Source organism: Apus apus, chromosome 2 (assembly GCF_020740795.1).
Source record: "Apus apus isolate bApuApu2 chromosome 2, bApuApu2.pri.cur, whole genome shotgun sequence".
Taxonomy (NCBI): Eukaryota; Metazoa; Chordata; class Aves; order Apodiformes; family Apodidae; genus Apus; species Apus apus.
The window spans coordinates 129,607,256-129,629,474 of NC_067283.1; the positions used below are offsets into that span (position 1 = coordinate 129,607,256).

Sequence of the window (22,219 nt, forward strand, 5' to 3'; positions counted from 1 at the left end):
TACTTTTTTGGAGCATAAGCCACCCTAGTTGCTCACGTGCCACTGATCTTTGGTCTATTTTATTTTAAATGCTATCAGCTGATTGGGAAAAAAGCATTAAATTAATAGGACCAAAAAGGAAATCTGTCCTTAAAATCTTATAGGACTTTTCTTGCTAGACTTTTAAAATACCTGATTCATATTGTACTTTGTTCTCTAACAAAGGCTCTGAGTTTCCCATAAATAATGTTTACAGTGCTGCTGTCATGGACACATAAAACTGCTGGACAGGTTATTTAAGAGGAGCTGTAGTTCTCAGAAGTATATGCGTTCAAACTTGGTACTTTGATTGTTATATGGGAATAATAATTCCTGGTTTTAATTTCATTTCACATTTTAATGCTACTATTGAAGCTTTAACCCTCTGCGGAGAAGCCTAGAGGCAAGCCTCTGCAGTAACTTACCATGAACTAATTTTTAAGAACTGGTATTTGTAACAAGGAAGTGTTACAACATGCCAGGCTTGCAATGGACTGTTAGAAGGATTAGTCTAAAAGTGCTCTCTTGTATCTTGTTTCTGCAATAAAGCATAGCAAGTTTTAGTGAGGTACAAGTTTTTCTTTCTCAATACTGTTAATTATGTAAAGTCAGTTGCTCTATACAATTGAAATTGTGATGAAGAATTTAAGATACTACTCACATTGCCTAATTGATAAGTTGTTTTCCATACAGTAGTTAATGGAAAAATATTCTGATAAGACATATATGCAGGAAAAACTTTTTTTCCCTGATTGAATGTTGCCTGCTTAAAATGACTAAATGTTGAGGTTAGATTGGTGTTTCTTAATTTTTTTGTTCAGGACACCATATTACTTTTTATAGTTTACATGGATCAAAACATCACTCAATATTATAAAAAAACTTCCGTGGGAGGATGATGGTAGGAAGAACCCCCAGCATTAAAGATGTGCCTAAAAGGTGAACACACATATTCAGAAATAGAAAGGTAAATAGAAGGATGGTTAGAAATGGCATCCTAGAAATCAAATTAATAGTTTCTGGTCTGTGCACTGACAGTTTTTTTAGAAATAGAATTCTAAATATGTTCTCTGGCAATGTAACTTAATGGCTTTATTTATTTATTTTAAATTTAGGAACTATCTCCAAATAGTTGCCTGATTTGTTACACCAGTATAATACCAGTGTAGTAGATAAATGTTTGAACTGCCTGAGTATGATGAAGCTTGTATAAATAGATGATTAATTTCCCACAGAAAAAACAGTGTCTCCCTTCTGACACACTCATACGCCTCAGATTTCTTAAATACTAGTTCTTATTTTAGTTCTATGACAGCAATAGCTTACATCAGAACAGGTTTGAGAGCTATGACTGCAGGCAGTGATACCAAACCCAGCTAGAGCAGTGCTCACTTTGTCAGTATTTTTTTCTCTTCTTGTAGTGATATATTTCTGTTTGTCAGATTGGAAAGCACCTGCAGGTGTGAATTTACCATGGTGCTACTCCAGAAAGTTATCTGGGCAAGCCTGTACTCTTATCGTAGCATTGACAGGTTTGCTACAGTCTGACAGTTCCCTTGTGCTCTCTTAGGAGATTATTCTGATAATAGGTCTGTTTCTTTCCAAACAGAATGCCATGTTTATGGTTTCTGTCGAAAAGCAGACATTGGCTGGGTTATTTGGTGGATGCTGCTCATATTCAATAGAATCATTAATGGGATTCAAATAACATTATGATCGGTAGAACTGCAAGACAAGGCTAATCCTTGACTTACAGTCTTGCTTTGATAATGACAGGTCAAGAGGAGGGACTTGTAATATACTTAGTTGACCTAATGATACTCTTGAGCAGCCTAAGCACAGTATGGGGTCAGGACCCAGTACCTCCCTTGTGATTGTGCATTGCTGCACTTCAGAGTCTGAATGTTGCAAGTTCTGCTGTACATTTTATATAGAAATTTTCAGTCTTCTCCTGTCCAGAATTATCAGTGTTCTTTTTAAGAGCCTGATATGTTTGTGTGGTCATAAAAGCTATCCTAATTAAAAAGACTTGATCTGGCTCCATTCTGGTGTGCCTTACGACACTTTATGGTGTACCCTTCGTGGAGGACAAACTGTACATATCTTGAGAAAACCAGAGGGTTTAATTATATTTGGCCAATGGGGAGCATAGATTCTTTTGTAACAACACTAATTGAATAAATAAGTCTCTTTGTTATGTGATGTGACTTACTGGCAGTCAAGGCTCATCCTGCCTGAGCCCAAACACTATCGATCTGCTCATGTAAAGTTATTTCAGTATCATCAATATGCAAGCTATCCAGTATTGTATCTAGAGTATTTGCATCTGATTTGCCTGTTAGAGCTGATAGTGTGTTGTAGAGGAGGTAATGCACTAGTACAGTCGTGACTTCTTATTTCCACCATCTGGAAGAGGTTGCAATTTGCCAGACTCTGTATTCTACCAAGTTTTCAAAATGAGCATGCTTACTTAACTGACAGTGACTGATCCTTGAGGATGTTTATATTCTTTAGGAATCTTACCCACCTCCCAAACCTGTTCTGGAAGTTTTCAGATAACCCAGGCTTTCAGACCTGAGGAGAATTGGGTGGAGCTGCAGTCATTCATTCTTTTGTGCAGTATAGGCGGACTGGAGGAGGATTCATGCAGCATATGCAGAGCTCCAAAAGCTATTGCTATTTAAAAGCCTTCTGAGTGTGAAGCACCTGTGTGCCCTCTGCATGATCTGCAGTGACTACAGTGTTGTAAGAGAAGTACCTGTTGTTTATAAACAGAGTTTCAGAACTGTAAATATTGTTTCGGGTTAATGAGATAAGACTTTTTTCTCAGTAGTAAGTATTTTGCTAACTTTTTAATATTTATAATACTATTGAAAATCAGGATGTATACAGCTATTTACTGTAAAACATCCGTTTTACGGTGTCATGGATAGTCACTGTCTTTTATCCCACTGAAATAGCAAAACTGTTTCTTGAAATGCATTAGAAAGAAGTATGATAGACCTCTTGAAACCATCATAGAAATATTGATTCCCGATATTCTCAGAACCTCTGAGGAAAATGCTTTGCACTTTCCACAAAATCTTGGGTTTTTTCAAAACTGGAAATGGAAGAGATTAAAGGACCACTTGGGGACTTGGAAAGTTTTGCTTTTTTATCTGAGTTTCAAGTTGAGTATCCTCCACTTGGATAAATGCAATTTCTTGTTATAAGTTGTCCTTTGTCTAATATGAACGCAATTATTAGGTCTCAAACAAGAGTATTTGCATTTCAAGGGAATGAAGCTTCTTTTTTTATTCTTCCTCTCTGTGTGTGTTAGAGGATGCTTTTTGCACAGCACCTCTTTCGATAAAACTGCTCTTTTCCCACATTCTATGCATGGTGGGAGAGTCAGTGACTTGAGGAGGAGAGGAAGTAATAGAATTTTCTCACACTTTCATGTGAGAAAGTACTTGTGGTGTAAAAGAAGTGGGACACATGCACGCACACAGAAACTAAGCAGAAAAAGCTGACCAGATTTTTAGGTTGATTGGCTGATATTGGTTTACCAGTGATTTTAGAAATGTTACTTTAACAAAAGAAATGTGGCTACAAGTCCTTCAGGGACTCCTAGTAATGAAGAGTTTCAGGGAAGTTAGAGCAAAAAAAACCTGACCGTTTTGAGAAATGTGTCTCAACTCAAGTTTAAATTCTGTTGAATTTCATGAAAACCCTTTCTACTTGTTGTTGCAGTGTTGGTGGTTATTATAGGATTGTTTTGTCAGCAGAAAGTTGTTTTTGTGGAAAGAGCCAGTAAGGAGTCATGCACTGGTCTGCACTGGATTCTGTGGGCAGTTACTGACTGTTAATGAGCTTTGTCTGGCAGCCAGCAATAGGGAATGGAAAATACCAGGATAAAAAGAGAACCAGGAAAAAGGGGGCAGACTGCTTTTTAAAGGTATGCTTTCTAAGCCTAAACCCCTTTGTTTGAAAACCAATTTAAATACTTGGAACGCAGAACTTCACTTTTTTTTTTTTTTTTTTTTTTTTTTTTCCCCTCAAGTAGAATGACTGAAACTTGGTAAAATCATGGAAGCGAATGATACTAAATGATGGAATCATGTTAAGGTGTCTGGAGATGGAGAAGGATTTTTCTTTGTCTGACATGCTTTTTTAATAATGTAGGTGCATGGAAGTTTGGGTGGTTCCTTTACATATAATTCATATTTACCTCAGTCTCCAAAAAGTGCATCTATAAGATTGTAAAACAGTGATGGAGAGGCAATGCGTGAAGTGTGCCCTGGTGGAATACACAGAAGCCTCAGGAAAATTCCAACAAACCACAGAGTTTTCTTTCTTCTGTTTTCAGTCCATCATTCATCTTTCCCATCTTCCTCTTCCTTTTTGCCTCTAAGAAAATTCTTTTTCACCAAAATTCATATGAATGCTATGAAAGGAAGAGTGATGGATTGGGAAACTATACATAAGTTTCATGGTCAGTTACACTATACGTGTATGATGCAAGCGAGCTGGCTAGATAGATGTTGTTTCCTTCCTTACTCTCTTCAGTGTCAAGGGCAATCGTACTCTAGAGGCTCATCTCCCAATCATCAGCTGTCTTCCTGAAAAGTGTAGTTGTAGAGATTTTTCAATATAGCAAATAGGTGCTGTTGAGATCTGATTAGGCTTGCAAATGGATGCTATTTCAGAGTGGGATTCATGACTGGTAATGTTTTTCTGTAGGTTTGTAATGTCTGCTGGTCTTGTTAGTTCCAATGCAGAATGATTGAGATACTTAAGAGAAAAAGTGTGAAAGCTTTCAGTTGTTCTTGTCTTAAACCTCAAGAAACAAGACTTCCTCCTAATTCTCAGTTGTTACTCAACTTCCAAGTTGTTTATCACTATTATTAAAAATTGTCATTGTTTTTTAAGATTTACAAAAGCAAGATCACCTGTACCTGTTACCCACTTAAACTCTTTCCAGTTCTGCCATGCTTATGGCTTCAGCATTTTGTTACAGAGGTTTGGTGAGGGAGTACATCATACATTTTTTTTCCTTATTCCTTGCGTTATTATTAGTATCTTCACTGTAAGATACTGGCATTCATGTGGGGTTTATAGGATGTAGTTTAAAACTTGCAAAATATTATTGTCAGAGTTCAAACCACTCTGCTTTCTTTGTGGTGTATCTAGTTATGCATTAGGTCCTACAAACATTCTAAGAAACCTGATCTTATTTCTTATGTGCAGTTTTGAAATGAAATTTTACACCTTTGTGGCAAAGTCAAGAAAAAGTGTGGCAGTAATCATGTAATGTTGGTACATCATAAATCTTAAAATTTGCATTTGGAACTTAACATCTCCTGATAAGCTGACAATTCTAATGATCAGTCAGAGAATTAATGCATTGTGACAATTCCATTGTCTGCTTTTTAATCCATTTCAAAAATAGTGATTTCTCTTGCTTTTGTTCTAGCTTAACAAATGGCGGCACAGTGTGTGACGAAGGTGGAACTGACTGTTGCCTGCACCAATCTCTTGGACAAAGATATTGGTTCCAAGTCAGACCCGCTGTGTGTGCTTCTCCAGAACACGAGTGGTCAGCAGTGGTATGAGGTACAGCGTGATGCTTCTCATGAATTTGTTAAAAACACAGTCTAACATGTTGGATCTTTTAAAACACTGGAGCATATGATTTCACTAATATATTTTAATTATGTACCAGCACCTCTGAATACTTTTTATTAGATTGTGTCTATAATAATTATACAGGTCACACACTAAAATTGTTTCCTAAGAAATACTTACACAGGGCTGATTTTTAGTAGTGTTCCCCCAGCCGTTTGTGGACCAACAGAAGAAGCATTCCAAATGCTTAAATGTGCTATTCTAAATAAAATACTCCAAAACTAGGGTCTCGTCCTGGATTTGACAATATACCATTTTTATGTTGGTCTTCCCTGTGCAGGAATAGCCAGATACTTCTTACAGGGAGCAAAAAAAACAGATCCTGAAATCTCTGACTTACAGCAGTGAGTTTTGTAATATAATGTTATTATTTGTATTTGACAGAAGGTTTGCAGGAGGATATGGCTTCTATACTTTATACTAAGAAGAGCTTTTGAAAGTCTTTAAGAATACGTTACTTCATTTGAGTACTTGTTTGGTTGGTTAAATACTGCATAAAGTGTTATCTTTCTAACTGCAGGTTGATCGCACAGAAAGAGTTAAGAATTCCTTGAACCCAAAGTTTGCCAAGAAATTCCTAATTGATTACTATTTTGAGATTGTTCAGAAACTTAAATTTGGAATATATGACATTGATAACAAAACCTTTGATCTGAGTGATGATGACTTCTTAGGAGAATTTGAATGTACACTGGGACAGGTAAGTATGCAGATGATTTCCCTTATAATTAAGAAAACATCAGTTAACCGCTGATCATTAAACACTTTTATCTTGACTTTATCACTGTGTTCTTGTGTCCTCGAGTTACTCTTTATGTTGAATAGGATTGTCTTCATTTTTTCAAGCCTCAGTTCAGTGTATATACATTTTATTTGCAAAAGGTCTTGTAGAATGGTGACTGTCCTGAGTGCTGTCTGAAATTAAGTGGGCTGTCAATAAGCACTAAACAGTAATTGCTGTTTATTTACTCTAATACTCAAATTCTTATTTTTATGCTCCATAAAAAAAGAATCGGTGTATAGAAACATGAGAGTGTTCACAAGGGCAATGTTAACCTTGTATTTTGCTTTCCACTCAAGACAGGCAGTGATTCTGGTTCTGCCTCCTGTTATTTTAAGTGCATTATGAAGATGGAGGCATTATGAAATGAAATTCAGTGACAATTTGAAATTAGTAATTCATCCTTAATGTAAAGAAAGACATGTAGAATGAGTAGACACTTCTAAGAAAGCATTGTCTGAAGAGGATAAAATAAAATTGACTAGAAACACTGCAGGAGGAGGCTAATGTCTATTTGCATGGCAAACGTGTTTATAAATCTGTTTGCTGAAGGTGTTTTATGAAACATGGCTTGCATGTGTTTGAATAGAACATATGAAAAACTTAAGGACAAGTTGAGACTGAAACTCAATGTTTGTCATGTGTACGTATCATGTTACTACAAGACATTTTAATGCATACTGCTCCTGAACCTCTACATTTGTTCATCTACATATGTATTTTAAATTTTTGAAGTGTTACCTTTTTATTTACAGGAGATCATGGGAAGTAAATGTAATGCTGTCATCTTCATGATGAAGGAAAAATTCCTAAAATGAAAATACCTCATTATCTCATTCCTTTGAAAATCTATTACAATGCACTAATAATGCTTCATACTCAAATTTTGTCTTGGCAGATAGTTTCTAGCAGGACTCTGACAAAACCATTAACACTTAAAAATGGCAGACCTGCCGGAAAAGGAAGTATTACGGTAAGGCAATTAAGGCAATAAATCTCTTCAGCATTTATTCTTTAATCAAAACATTTAAGGTTTTTTTTATGTGTTTTTTTTTCTTTAGTTAGCTAGTAGCTTGAACACAGTGTGTCTGAAAAAAGTATCTTCCAGCTTTTTTTTCTGTTTTCCCTCCACAAATACTTGCTCATCCTCCAGAAGGACAGCAGCCCATCTTCTGCATCTCTAAGTCTGATTGCATCCATCCAAATAATTAGAGCATCCGATGTGCTGCTGTTTGGGCAGTATCTTTAATCGTCTCATCATCTAGTGAATCCCAGTGTGAAATCAAATTATTCCTCCTTCCCCCACTCCATTTTAATGCTACATTTGTGAGCATGTGCAATTTTTTTAGTGGACCTGTTGTAGGAGTGTTGTGAACAAAAGAAAACTGTAAAGTTCCTGAATCCAAAATAAGTATTTTGCTTTGTTTGCCTATCTAGATTACAGCAGAAGAAGTGAAGGATAACAGGGTGGTTGTATTGGAAGTAGAAGCAAGGAAACTGGACAATAAGGTATTTGGGTGATTGGTGTTCTTTGATAAAGTGATAAAATCAGAATCTTGTCAAAACAGGAAACACTCAAATGTTCTTTCTTATTTTTTGCTGAAATAATTCTATTAAAAATTTTCTTACACTAAAAACAAATTGAAGAAAGATTGCTTCAGAGTAATTTTGTTGAGTGTTTTGAAATGAATTATGGCATATTTCTGAATAAGACAAGTGCATTGCAGGAATATTCCAGAATAACACACTCCCATTTAAATAGACATCTTTACATTTAGTTATAAAGATAAGGAACTTTTGGTGTCTCCATTGGTTTGAATTGTTATATAAATGATCACCTGTTAGTTCTCTCAAGTAAGAGGTAAAGAGTGTACTTGGAATGTATAAATCTACTATGTTAAATATTTTGAGGCTAAAAATACTGTATTTAGAAAGACTTTTAAAAACAAAATTTTAAGAGGAAAAAGTTACTGTTTTCCCCACTTGATTTAAAGATACCTTTTTGAACTGGATGAAAGCCTTAGTTTCTTAGCTGTCCATCATAGTACATATTACTGTAACTATTCTTTTGCTTGAGCCGTCAGTTATTTCATATGTGGACACTGCAGAACTTTTATGCTAAATTGATGGACAAGCCCTATTTTTTCCTCTCTTTCATGAGAGGCAAAAAAATCAGATTTCTTTATCTAAAGCTTTTGTTCCCTTAGTATTTTGTTTATTTTTTGTTAATCTATATTTGTTTTCACTAACGTTTAGTGGCATTCATGCCACAGGCTATTCTGGGATAATTACTTGTTCTTTAAATACAGGATTTTTTTGGAAAGTCAGATCCATATCTGGAATTCCACAAGCAGACTGGAGATGGAAACTGGGTGATGGTTCACAGAACAGAGGTAGGATTTTTTCAGTCAGTGACTTAGATATTAAGGTTGTTTGATTTTCTGTGTGTCACAGCACTAGAGGTACAGTTTCTTACAAAATAAGAGAGTGGTCTGGTAGTTGACATGCAGACCAGTTAGAAATCACCTCAGCCCTTCCACTGATGTTCTGATAAGGACAGGATGTCTGCCTTTCCCTGATTCTGGTTTATGTCATCCTATCTTAAAGGAAAATACTTTTGTTTTTAAACTTTCTGCAATCTAGAAAAAAAAAAATGTTTTTAAAAGGTACTTCATACTCACACAGGGACATTTATTTCAGTGCTACTCTGAGGTTGGAACTTGGGCATTCCCGTGACTGTGCTTATGTTAGAGTCACATAGCTTTACCATTTACTAATGAAAGTAATTACACTGATTGCTTGTGTAGCAGGGGCAAACCAAGGATAGTGCAGAGAGAGGGAAAACACAGCTGAGCAGCAGCAGCCTTCCACCCAGGAGAAGGTGCAGAAGTCCCATGGAAGCAACTTGCAGAGTACATTCAAAATGCCTCACTGTAGTGGAAGTTGAGACCCTAGTCACAGCTGAGGTACTGGGCACATTTGAAGTGGTGAGCAGGTTAATTCTGAAGAACAGATGTTGAAGGAGTGTTAATCCTTTTTGTGTCAGATTTATAAAAATAGTTTCATCAGGTGGTTCTTCTGCATAAAATAAAACTTTTCCATGAAGATTTCAGTCATCTTCAAATGTCAGTAATGAATCCAGAATGTGCTGTTCCAGCCTAGAATTGTCTGGAGGATGTTCTTTATGTTACAGATTTTAGAAACCTTTTTATGTTCCTAACTGTTATTTACTGTTTTCACTTTCAAAAGGGAGATTTCTTTCTCTGCACTGCTACACTGCTGCAAATATAAGTATTACTATTATTAGGTATTATTAATTAAATATTGCATGTTGTATGTAGTTTCTTGTTCTTTCTAAGTTCATTATTTGGTGATTGAGTATATTACAGATACTTTCCAGTTGAAAAATTATGAAGATCCTTCAATATTATTCTTAAGTATCACTTATTTAGCATTCAGCTTGAGGAACTGTGTGCAGTAGGGTGTCTTTTTATCCTCAAGCACTCTATCTGCTTAGCTGTACCACGAATTTCTTGAGGGAACATTTGCCTAAGTGGCGTTTCAGAATAAATATAAGCTGGAGTGAATCATAATCTCCAGTGCATTGATGTATTTTGAAATTCCATTGTAATTATTCTCCATGTTTTTTTGGTAAGTCACACTGTTATGTATGTTTGTGTGAATATATGTGTGTGCTTTTTTATATTTTTGCAGTGTAGTAGACAAATTATATAGATCACAGTGCAGTCTAGAAAAATGTTTAATTCAAACATGCCATCTCTTTTGGACAATAGTACTGCATGATAGGAATGTTTTGCTTGTTTATATCCTGTATGGATTGCAGGAAGTGATTGGCAGCAGCATTAGTCAACTGTTTTTACTTACAAAAATCATGGCATGAAAGTATGACCAATTACAAGTAGTCTTATGATCAGTACTATTTTGGCTTTCTTTTTTTTTTCTTACAGGTTATTAAAAACAATCTGAATCCTGTTTGGAGGCCCTTTAAAATCTCTCTCAATTCTCTGTGTTACAGTGACATGGATAAAGCAATCAAGGTAGTGTATATGAAATGTGTATACTAATCAATGCATTAAAAAAGTAATATGTAATAAGTGGAAGACGTATTCTAATTATTGCCTCTTTTTTTTTTTTCTTTGTTGGAAGTCACAAAGATACATGCATGTTTTAAGAACAAAAATATGTCACATCAGTAATGCATTATTTGGTAGAAGTTGATCTTTGAAAGTCTCGCAAACCAGTTCAGCACAAGTAGCTTTGAAATGTCCAATTTATTTTCCTATTTAGATGGTACAGTTCATGTTACATTAGCCAGTATTGGTGGTGTTAAGATACTGTATAGTGAAAGGTGTGTGATAAAGGCTAGAATATGCTTTGCTGTATCTTATGCATCTTGTAATACTTTGTTACTGGAGCAACAGGGAACATCTAATATACTAGCTGAGATAACAGATGTGGACCAGATGTATCCTGTGGATACAAGGTGTAGCAACTTTTCTCCTCAGATGAAACTTTCTGTGAAAAAGTCAACCAGACCTGTCTTTCAACTCTTTGTATCTTCAGATCTTGAATGTTTAACTTATGCATGTTGTTCTTCTTGAATTTCATTTAGGGGAAACTAAATAACCAATAAAAATGCCATTTGCAAGCTATTATGAACATGTGAAGAACCTGATATTTTAGCATTTGAAAAAAAAAAAATAAAAAATGAAACAAACCACTGTACTTGCCATTCTTCCTCTGGCAGGGAAAAATGAGAGCATGGTCTGCATTTGCCAGATATTAGTCATATGACTTGAGGCAGTCCTGGAAAATACTGAACACCAACAGGGATCTGAGTGTTACAAGCACCTGTATAGATTTAAATATGTAATTATAGAGCAGATGAATTAACAACTTCACAAGCCTAGAACATGCTTCCCTTGCTGCTTCTGTTTTTTTCTTCTCTCATTTCTTCTTCCCTTTTCCCAAAAATAGCTGTAACAGCTCTTACATTTCAGTATACTGTAAATATGTATTTTAGTGAAGAGCCATGCTAAAATTATTAACTATTGATTAAAACATATCTATTAAGATGGAGTTGATCTCAACTTTATCATCATTTTAATGAAGTCAGTTCTTTGGAGTCCTACCTCAGAAGTGCAGGCTTATTTCCAAAGGAAATAGATTTTACTTGGAGTTGTTAGGGACTTGCAGACAGACAGTAGGATTCTGTCCTTCCTTAGGAACCAATGAGTTATCACTTCAAACATTAAAATGCAGACAGAATTGTATTACAGTGTTGTGAAGGATTAAACAATACTTTTGACGCTTTCATATGTGCACAGTTGCCTCCGTTATGGGCTGTTTGTCATAGTAAGTAAACCCACCAACTTTTCCATAATGAGTGGCTTTTCATCTGTTTAATGACTTAGTTTGTGTATCCCCAGCAATGCACAAACTAAGTTGATTCTTTATCTTCTAGATTTATTGATACATTTTGTGTGAGTGTGTTTTCAGTTGGTGAAGTTCTTCTGTTTTGAAAATGTGAGCCTTTCATCTGGAGCAAACATGCCTAGTTCTGCTGGCTAAAATATATATGCAATTTTATAACATGCTTCCCTAGCACTGTTGTGTGTGAAGAAGAGCGTATGTGGAACAAAAGAAATATTTGTCTTGCCTGGAGTAAGTAGTGATAATTGGCTTGGATGGGTCAAATATATCAAGCAAGACAAAGTTTAAACCCTTAAAAGGAAAAAAAGAAATAATTGTGCCAACTCTGAACTTGCATAATAACTTTTGGATCAGGAAATGTCTTCAGTTTTAAATACAAGGCACTGAGGCACTTGCCTCAGCATTGGATTGGCTTAATTTATGGCATTCAAAAGAATTTTTAGAGCATCTGTCATGAACATTAGTCTGTTGGTACTGTGGCTGTTTGTATGAGATTTAAGTTGCTATTCAGTGCATGTGCATGCATTTTATTTATTTATTAGTGCATTCAGAATGTTGTAGGAGTAGTGCAAACTGCAACTTAGAGGCTTGTTCTGCTGAGTGTAGAACTTGCAGTCTATGCATCATATTTTGTACTTCAACTTTATTGTCTATTTTCAGAAGGTTAATTCCTCTCAAAAGCTCAAGTGTATGTTGAGGTTGTTTGCTTTACTTTGTTATTTCTGAATAAAGTGGCCAAGTAATCAACTAAATAGTTTCTGGAATATAACATAGGAGTTTTTCAGTTTGGAAAGATGGATGTGACCATAGCTGTTAAGTTTAATCCATTATATATTCAGAAAAGTTATTGAAGTTTATGTTTTTATTCTAACTTTGACTCTTGATTTATTGTTATTATTCATAATAATTATTACATTATTTTAAATAGTTTTTCTGTGATTTAATGAAGTTAGTTAGGATGTCTGTTACTAAACTGAAGTAAAATATCAGAAGTGAATTAAATTAACATATGTTATAGATAAATAGCTTTGTGTCTAGAAAGGCGGTTGGAGCACATTCATAAGTTGAGGTTTAAAAAAAACAAACTTAAGTACACTGTAAGTTTAAAGTAACAGTGGTAGAATTATACTCACTCAAACTGATAGGTTCTCAAATAGAACAAAGTGTATTTTTCACTTGTTCTGCCTTTCTTGATGGGATGTGGTATTAAAAGATGAATTAATTGAATAGTAGAACTTAGCATTAAACACTGAATACAGGAAAAGAGGGATATCTGATTGGTATTCAGATCCATGATGTGTGGGTCATAGTGACTGTTTAAACTTGCTAATCTTAAAAAAAAATAAAATTGAAGTCTTGTTTCTAGATTTAGGTCTGAGCCTTCTTACATTTTTTTAATTCTGACTTATCTTGAAGATTAGTAACGTAATATATGAAGTATTAATACAACTCTTGTGATGACCAAATAACCGATTAATTTTTTTTTAGCTCGATGCACAGAGATAATTATATTTCCTTAATACCTCTGAAAATCTAAATCTCTTAATCCATGATGACAGTAAAAAACCTACAGATTGTCTTTGTACTCTTTGTGACACGTCCTCACTCCCAAAATGTAGTTTAATACAATTGATATCAGGTCCTGCTGGACCTGACACTGCTTAGTGTTCTTGTCTCTCATTCACTTGGCCTTTACCAAATCTTAAGCCGTAGTTCTTAGGTGCAGCTCTATGTAATTCTAAGACTGCAGTGTGAGAAAAACTCCAGGATATAAGAGATTTAGGAATGTTTTGAATGTTCAGGTTTGCCAGAACTAGAAATGCCATTGCATTATTTATTACTTTTATAGGGCCATTTCTGTCACTAACACTGAGTAATAATGCTTTGTTTTAGGTTGAGTGCTATGACTATGATAGTGATGGATCTCATGATCTCATAGGAAGTTTTCAAACTACAATGTCAAATCTGAAGGAAGCATCTCGCTCTTCACCTGTAAGTCTTACATAGTCTAAGCTGCAGGTTTGTTTTTCATAAGCTGTAATTTTGGAGCAAAACTTGGATCTCTTGATTTGCAGGTATCAAAGTTGATACCCTTTATCAATGCTACCATAGTTGAGGCTGACTCAGCACTTTCATTATGCATTGACTTTCCTTGGATTAATATCTTGGTTACAGTTTTTAATCTTACACATTTAAATACCAAGCTGTAAACACAAATGGATTTCAGTAATCATAAAAATACAGAAATGAAATTCAGGTTGTCAAAGATAGAATGCAGTACAAATGTCACTGCAGTGAAAAAGCCAAAGCTTGTAATGTTTTTTTTAAGGTCTTACCAAGTCGTTTATTTCAAGTATGGCATTTATCAACTATTCTGCGTATTTTATTGAATATGAAAAAATTCAACATTTGTGCCACTGCACAAAATTGAATGTGCTACATTAGGTGGCTCTTTTTTCAAGTAAAATTACTCTTCCTGTTCTGATGAACTGTAACGATTTGCAAACCTTTTAACAGACAAGTTTTTAATTTAGAGGAAAGGTGACATAGCAACCTTAACAACAAAGTCTTCGTTTTATGGGCATGTATGTTGTCAAAATATTTTATAATATTTCCTTTATTTCTGTAAAGCCTGCTTATCTGTTACTGCGTTAGTAATCACAGGATATATTGAGTGCCTACTTGTACTTTTCTGATATCTTGAGTATTGCATTTGTATAAAATTCTCAAAGCTGCTGAATGTGAAAAGTCAACCTTGACTATAGTTTTTTTTTCGATTGCTGCTTTGTGCCCTGCCATATTTTTCTTCTAGATACCTGTTTCTAAATTAATTTTGAATGATGCATGGTTCAGTTTAATGCTTCTTAAGGTTTTATATTGTTTGTAAGGAATTGTGAACTCGTGTCGTACACATGCAATCCATATTCTGCCTGTTGGAACTCTCAGGTGTTTTTCTTATTTATTTTTCTATATTTTCAGGGGCAGATGGTATCAGTTTACCTTTCAATGCTGCTCTTACTATTATTGTAATTAAAGTGTGCAAAAAAACCCACAACCCAATGGGAGGGCAGAAGGATTTAATAAAATTTATTTTTCTGCTTTTTAAAATTAAGATTTTATGAATCTTGAAAAAAGTTTTTTTTTTCTTCATTTATTTTTTAATTTAAAAATAAAAAGTTGCACTTCTGTTGTAAAACAGTATTGTAACTTAAATCTAGCATGTTGGTATGTTCACATTTTCAAGCACATATGTTTTTGTAAGAACTTTGATAGAGTTCCTGTGAAGTGTAATGCATGGTATGTAAAGGCACCTTGAGAATACAAATTTGTCGTGGTCTCTTTTGAATTCAAAGAAAAGGTGTTTGAAGTTATAATCTGCCTCTGCTGGCTTTGCAAAAGCTTTAAGAAAGTTGTTTTCATTAGAACTGTGACTACACATCTACTAAGTAACATCGCTGTGGCAGTAAGATGAAGCGAAGATAAGAGACAACACAAATTATGTGCTCCAGGTTTCTTCTACGTTTAAAAGGAACTAGCCTATAATCCTTCATGATCTGATTGATTTGATAATGTCTGTGAAATATTTCAACAACTGATTCTGGAAAGTTTAAACAGATGCTTCTTATTTCGTAAGTTACTGCCATGGCTTCTGGAAGCAGTGATGCTTTGCCTGAATCATCATATCTTTACCAAAAAGAGTTGTTAGCAGAATTCTCAGAGGGAAAATGGTACAGAATGTCTTTGTCTGGTTAAAATACAGCTGTCTAAACAAACATTTTGTAAGCTTTTGCTAAGACAGGATTTGTATCTTTATAACGGTGTTTTTCTTGCTGTTTTTAGGCAGGCTGGATTTAATTTTGCTTGTCAAATAAACTGCATTTTTAATACAAGCCCAAAATTGTCATGCCTAGAATAAATAATATTTTAATTTATTCCATAGATTATATTTATAGTGCTTTTGTTGGCTTTGTTCGCATTCATACAGGTTGAATTTGAGTGTATCAACGAGAAGAAAAAACAGAAGAAAAAAAACTACAAAAACTCTGGCATTGTGAGCGTTAAGCACTGTGAGGTCAGTAATAAACTCTGATATGACTGTTTCTAAGTGTTCAAGAATAACAACTCACCTAGTGTGCCGTCACCCTCAAACTGTAAGAAAATTTCAAATGTCTGAAAGTTCCAAATATTTATTGAAATAAATTTATTTAAAGGCTCTGTTTCATATAAGGTGACAGATTGACAGATGAATCGTGTGTCTGTCCTCTCCTGACCCCTCACTTTCTCTTGAAGATACCATCTGTGTGGCAAAGTTTGCTTACCAATTTTTTGGGCCATTCCTCAACCACTGCATTTCCCAACTCACGGTTTTATAGTGACTCAACAGCATCCTGGCCTGTATCAGGAGTAGTGTGGCCAGCAGGAGTAGCAAAGTGATCATGCACCTGTACTCAGCCCTGGTGAGGCCACACCTGGAGTACTGTGTTCAGTTTTGGGTCCTTCACTACAAGAAGGACATTGAAATGCTGGAGCATCTCCAGAGGAGAGCTACCAAGCTGGTGAAGGGTCTAGAGAACAAGTCATAAGAGGAGTGGCTGAGGGAAATGAGGTTGTTCGATCTGAAGAAGAGGCTAAGGGAGACCTCATTGCCCTCTACAACTACCTGAAAGGAGGTTGTAGGGAGTTGGGTGTTGGCCTTTTCTCCCAAGTAACAAGTGATAAGACAAGAGGAAATGGCGTCAAGTTGTGTCAGGGAAAGTTTAGATTGGATATTAGGAAGAATTTCTATACTGAAAGAATGGCCAGACACTGGAACAGGCTGCCCAGGGAGGTGGTGGAATCATCATCCCTGGAGTTATTCAAGAAGTGTAGATGTGGCACTTCAGTGCATGCTCTAAGGGCCAAGGTTGTTGGAGTTTTTTGTGGGTATTTTTTTTGGTGGGGGGTGTGTGGTTGGTTGTGGGGTTTTTTTGGGTTTCGCTTTTTTTGTTTGTGTTGGTGGTTGGACTTGGTGATCTCAGAGGTCCTTTCCAGCCAGGATGAAATAGTTTACAGTGAATTAGAATCTGGTAAGACTTTCATAATATGATTTTTTATAAATGATAGTGCTTATGGAGCTGCTTCAGTGTAATTTTGTAAAAAGCCTTATTCTGATGCACTGTGTGATGGCACATGCTGTAAATATCCTCACTGCAGTGGGTGGTTGGGATATCTAGAGAGTAAAAATACTGCTTTGCATGGGTAGAGGTAACAAATCTCGAGCCTCAAGATTTGCTGCAATAATACTGTTTTGCTCACATTAAAAAAAAAAGTTAATTTCTATGTTTAACTCCTATTTTTAGATCATAGTAGAGTGCACATTCCTTGATTACATCATGGGTGGGTGCCAGCTGAATTTCACAGTAAGTTAATTAAGGTATATGAAGTATCTTGAGTTTTGGAACAAACGGAAGCGTATAATGTATTGCCTGTGCTCTTCATTTGATTATTGTGGTTTTGTGGTTTGCTTTGTTCTGTAGTGTGGAGGAGGAAAGCGATTTTGCCAGAGTGTTTAGTCTGTTGTTTTCTTCACTCATGGCACAAAGTTCTGAACCTGTGGCTATGTTGATTAGGAACTAGCTGAGCTATGTGAATGAAGACCATGGAGAAATGTAGTTCTCTGATTTACTTTTCATAAGGATTCCTTTTGTAGTTTTCCCTTCTCCTTACTCTGACCAAAGACTTTACTTTTGTCCTTGGTGGCTTTGAAGGCCCTTTGCTTAACGAAAGAAACATACAGAAGCCATCATATGGGTTAGGATCCTTAAGTTATGTGATTCGGGAACCAAATGCAGCACAAATAGCAGGAAGATGTCTTCACCCTGTTAATAGGCCTCATCACCAAAGCAGAGAAGACCCACTGAAATCAGAGAAAGGTCTCTAAGCTTCTGTAGTTTCTTGCTAGTCGTACCTCTGAGAGGAAAGATGTGTATGGCAAGATAAGAGGCTGAAATTAGTTTAACAGCAGTTGAAGAGCTGCTATTAATGGTAGCTGCAAGTAAACACAATGAAAACCAGACACATGAAAGTCATTTCAGCCCTTCTGAGACGTGCAAAGATTCTGCTGGTTTTGTAGTGGTGTTTTAAAAGTGTTAATATTCCAAGAAACCTGCACATAATTATTGTGCCTGTTAGATTTGTAGTTGTCCTGGTAACTGCTGTTACTTCCATGATTTTAACTTTGGCTTTGCCAGAGTTAAGAAATAGCTTTACCTCTAACAGCAATTTGATATAAATTTTGCTTTTGACAGGTGGGCATAGACTTTACAGGCTCCAATGGAGACCCTCGCTCTCCAGACTCTCTGCATTACCTCAGCCCTAATGGAGTTAACGAATACCTAACAGCCATCTGGTCTGTAGGTCTAGTCATTCAGGATTATGACACGTAAGTGTAAATGTTGTTTAAATATTTTTTTAAATATGCATAGATTTTTGTGGTAGTTTCTTAAACCGGTGTTGAAGATGCCAGCAGATATATCAGAATGAAACTTCTGAGCTGAAATGTAGAACTACAAAAGACTTCATAATTGCTGCACAATCAGACAATCACAAGCAGAAGCTTGTGTTTATAGCAGAAAAGTAAGGCTTTTTATCTGGGATGTAAAGAGCATTAATTTAAACAAATGCTTGCATTCTTGCCAATTTGGTGTTAAGGACTGGTTTTGGTTCTATTAAAAATTACGGGGAATTTTCATTTAATTTTGCCTCTTAATGCTTAAGAAACAGCTTTTTTAATGATCAAAAGCAGCACTGATTAGCTAAACTTACTGAACTATGACAGCTATTAAAGAAAGACACTCACTTCATTTTCTTTAAAATTGCTTTTTTAGAGATAAGATGTTTCCAGCCTTTGGATTTGGTGCACAAATTCCTCCTTCCTTTCAGGTAATGGAGTATGTAAATGCACTATAGAAGGGAACTGAAAGCATTTACTTCAGGAGGAGATTGCATATTCAGTCTTGACTATGTCCTTTTTGTATTGACAGGTGTCTCATGAGTTCCCATTAAATTTTAACCCATCAAACCCATTCTGCAATGGTGAGTTTAAGAAAGTAACAACAGACCTAGAGAATAAAATGTCCAAGATGAAGGGGGTAAAAATACTTGAAATGTGAACTGTGAAGCATGTTGTTCTAATTTAACAGTGAGTTTAGTTATGTAGCAGGAAACTGTTTTATAATTGTTTTCTTATTTTCTGGAAAAATAGCATTTGGCTTCTTTTCTGTAATGACTTGTGAAAAATTTGTTTTAAGCAGCTAGAGCACGGCACAGGTAAGCTGGGAACAGTTCTCTTACGTTGTCAAAGCCACTTCATTCTACTTCAGTGCTGGCATGGAGTTGTCTGGTTTCAGTGTGCTTCTGCTGTTGCCTGTTCAGCTCCCACATGCTGCCAGGTGAAGAGAACTGTTGTGATTCAGTTACACATGCTTGGATGGGCAGTAGTTGTTCTTTCTTTCAAGCTTGTTAAGTATGTGTGTTAAGCATGGGTCAAGCTGAAGACCTCTGTTGTTCATTAATCATTTATTTTTTTCGTCATGGTTAGCCTTTAAATTACTGATATATGCAGTGTTTTGGGAAGAGTGAATCCTTCAAAATATTCTAATTCTAATGTGAAAAAGAAATTAATACAGTCTCTTTGTGTTCTCTAGGAATCCAAGGCATTGTTGAAGCGTATCGGGCTTGTCTTCCTCAAGTGAAGTTATATGGACCAACAAATTTTTCTCCAATTATAAATCATGTAGCAAGATTTGCTGCTGCAGCTACACAACAACAAACAGCATCTGTAAGTTCTTTATGGTAGCATGTATATTGTTCTCACTTTTTTCTTTCCCTTCTAGTTTACAAATACTATTTCTCTTTTAATCTTTTAAGTGTACTTGTTTCAACAGCTGGACATTTACCTTGTAAATGGGTGTTTGGCACCCTTAAGGGTATAAAAGGAGATAAAAGCTAACTGATTTCACAGATTGTACACAACAACTTTCTCCTAAATTAACTAAACTCTTCAGAGTTGATATTTCAACTTAAAAATACACAGAACCTATGTGCTGTCTTCTGTTCAAAGCTCTTGCAGCGTTATACAGGTGTTAAACTGTAATTAAAGCCTTTTCATAGAGGACAGGGATTTAACTGCAGAGGAGAAAAGTCAACTAGACCTTGTTTTACATCAGATAGCTGAAAGAATTAGGTACTGAAGAAATGAAGCACATATCTTAGGAGATGTAGGTACCAATATAGATAATTAACTGCCCTTACTGTAAAGCTTTAGGTGCTCTATGTGCTGTGCCGTCCTCCCTATTATACGCATGAGTTGTTGACCATATTCAGAAATAGGAAGTCTGATGAGCAAGTCTTGGTTATCAAATCATTTACATAATAATCCATGCAAGTTCAGCAAAGCTGAAGCCATATCTGTCCTAATTCATTGATGATAGCAAAAGCTGATATCTCCAATGTCATGTAAAATCAGAAAATAAGATTAGCTGGTTTTGCAAATGGAAGTACCTGTGAAAACCACTTTGGAAAAGAGTTACGGGTTTTCATATACCAACTGGTTTATAAGGTTTTGCTTTGGTAGTCTTTCAGAAGTAACTGTCATATACATATATATGTGTATGTAGCAAAATTTCCTGTACTTTTTTTTTTAACTGAGAGTGCAATAAGCCTAGCAAGAGATTTATTTCTTCTGCTTGAAAGGATGTACTGAAGAAATTTTGCTGTCTTGTCATTCAATGCATATCATAGATATTTTGAGTTGGGTTTTGGTTCTGGAGTTGTTTTGTTTTTTTCTTTGCAGTATAGGGCAAGCATAAGAAGAGAGAAATCCAGTGTGATGTGCTATAATGCCGTTGGGCATAGCTTTCTGTGATCATGGTTGCTTTGGATTCTTGCTGGAGTCAGGGAATAGAGTAGGGGGGGCAATGAGAAAAGGTAACACTTGAACACAGGAAATAAGGGAAAACAATTATTTTGGAGGTAGATAAGGGAAAATGAGAAGCAGAATACAGAAGATGAAGACTTCTAAGAATACTGGGAGTACCTTTGTAATTTTAATTTTGCTGCCCGGTAAGCATCTGAAACAAAACGATTGAGAGAAGACTAAGTTCAAAAAGTGTCTGCTTGTTTCTGAACTTAGTTCTTCTAGCTTATTTTTGATACTTCAATCCAGAACAGAGGCTAAGATGCCCACTTTCAGAAGCCTTGGCAGTATAGTAGAAGCAACTCAAGTGGTACTTTAATAAATTACTGAAGTACTGCAAGGTGGTCTCAGGTGCCTTTGTAATTAACTTCATAAAGCAGCTAGAAAACATGATTAAAGGAATTTGAAAATGAGCATGCTGTTTTTCAGCAGAAAAAGATGTGTTTTAATCCATATTTAGGATTTTAGAGATACACTGAAAAAATGAAGGCCTGTTCCATTACCCATGGTAGCACTCTCTTGTTGATCTGGTTTTAACTGAATGAAGCTCAGGGTAGCATTTCATAAAGCTATTGATAGACCAGAAAGGAAACAAATTACAAGTTTTACAGGTGTAATCTGTCTGTAACCTCAACAAAGTGCCCTCTTATCCCAGAACAAATACTTGGAAGATACCTGGTTAACTGTTGGCTTGTCTGGGGGTTTTGGTGAGGAGAAGAAGGATGATACCACTGGGTTTTTGAGAGTTGGCTGTTTAAAGTTTACTTATTTCAAAAGACTGATTATGTTGTCCTTACAGATTTCTTTAGACTGTAGAGATGTAGCCTGACCACAACTTTTAAGATTCAGTGAGTTCATTCAACATGCTCAAAGTGACACCAGTATGTAGTTTGTATATGCTTTTTTTCTAAGTGCATGCCTGTGTTTTTTATTTCTTTGTCCTAACACAGTATTTATTGATTTGACAGCAATACTTTATACTTCTAATAATAACGGATGGTGTGATAACAGACCTTGATCAAACTCGAACTGCCATAGTTAATGCTTCAAAGTTGCCCATGTCCATTATCATTGTTGGTGTTGGAGGAGCAGACTTCGATGCAATGGAGTTTCTTGATGGTGACAATGGAGTTCTTAGGTCCTCATCAGGAGAACCAGCTGTCAGAGACATTGTCCAGTTTGTGCCATTCAGGAAGTTCCAAAGTGTAAGTAATCTCAATGGCAGAGTCATGATGGGTTTTCTAGGGTATCCTAAGTATAGTCCTAAGTTTTTGCAGTGTCCGTAGAATCAGCTCTGAAGTCTGAGATAAGTCTTTATCAAATGCTAAAAAGTAGGGACAGAA

At 35.7% G+C, this 22,219-nt stretch overlaps 1 protein-coding gene across 15 annotated transcripts in view; it reads left to right on the forward strand.

Moving 5' to 3' along the window:
- The window catches only part of CPNE3 (copine 3), a 121,168-nt gene that overhangs the window by 5,020 nt on the left and 93,929 nt on the right, over nt 1-22,219 (forward strand). For 10 of the 15 annotated variants that reach the window (XR_007888588.1, XR_007888589.1, XR_007888591.1 and 7 more), the window contains exons 3-15: nt 5,474-5,613; nt 6,206-6,385; nt 7,365-7,439; nt 7,904-7,975; nt 8,776-8,859; nt 10,435-10,524; nt 13,814-13,912; nt 15,906-15,992; nt 17,260-17,319; nt 18,208-18,341; nt 18,787-18,841; nt 18,943-18,994; nt 19,606-19,739. Coding sequence is in view for 6 of the 15 variants with exons in the window: in XM_051610430.1 (XP_051466390.1) it covers nt 5,482-5,613; nt 6,206-6,385; nt 7,365-7,439; nt 7,904-7,975; nt 8,776-8,859; nt 10,435-10,524; nt 13,814-13,912; nt 15,906-15,992; nt 17,260-17,319; nt 18,208-18,341; nt 18,787-18,841; nt 18,943-18,994; nt 19,606-19,739 (1,254 nt within the window). In the remaining 9 variants the exon portion in view is untranslated. Of the gene's footprint in view, nt 1-5,473; nt 5,614-6,205; nt 6,386-7,364; nt 7,440-7,903; nt 7,976-8,775; nt 8,860-10,434; nt 10,525-13,813; nt 13,913-15,905; nt 15,993-17,259; nt 17,320-18,207; nt 18,342-18,786; nt 18,842-18,942; nt 18,995-19,212; nt 19,229-19,605; nt 19,740-21,675; nt 21,758-21,844; nt 22,082-22,219 lie in introns of those variants that run through there. The other 5 variants (XM_051610425.1, XM_051610426.1, XR_007888587.1 and 2 more) reach the window with 4 other exon arrangements.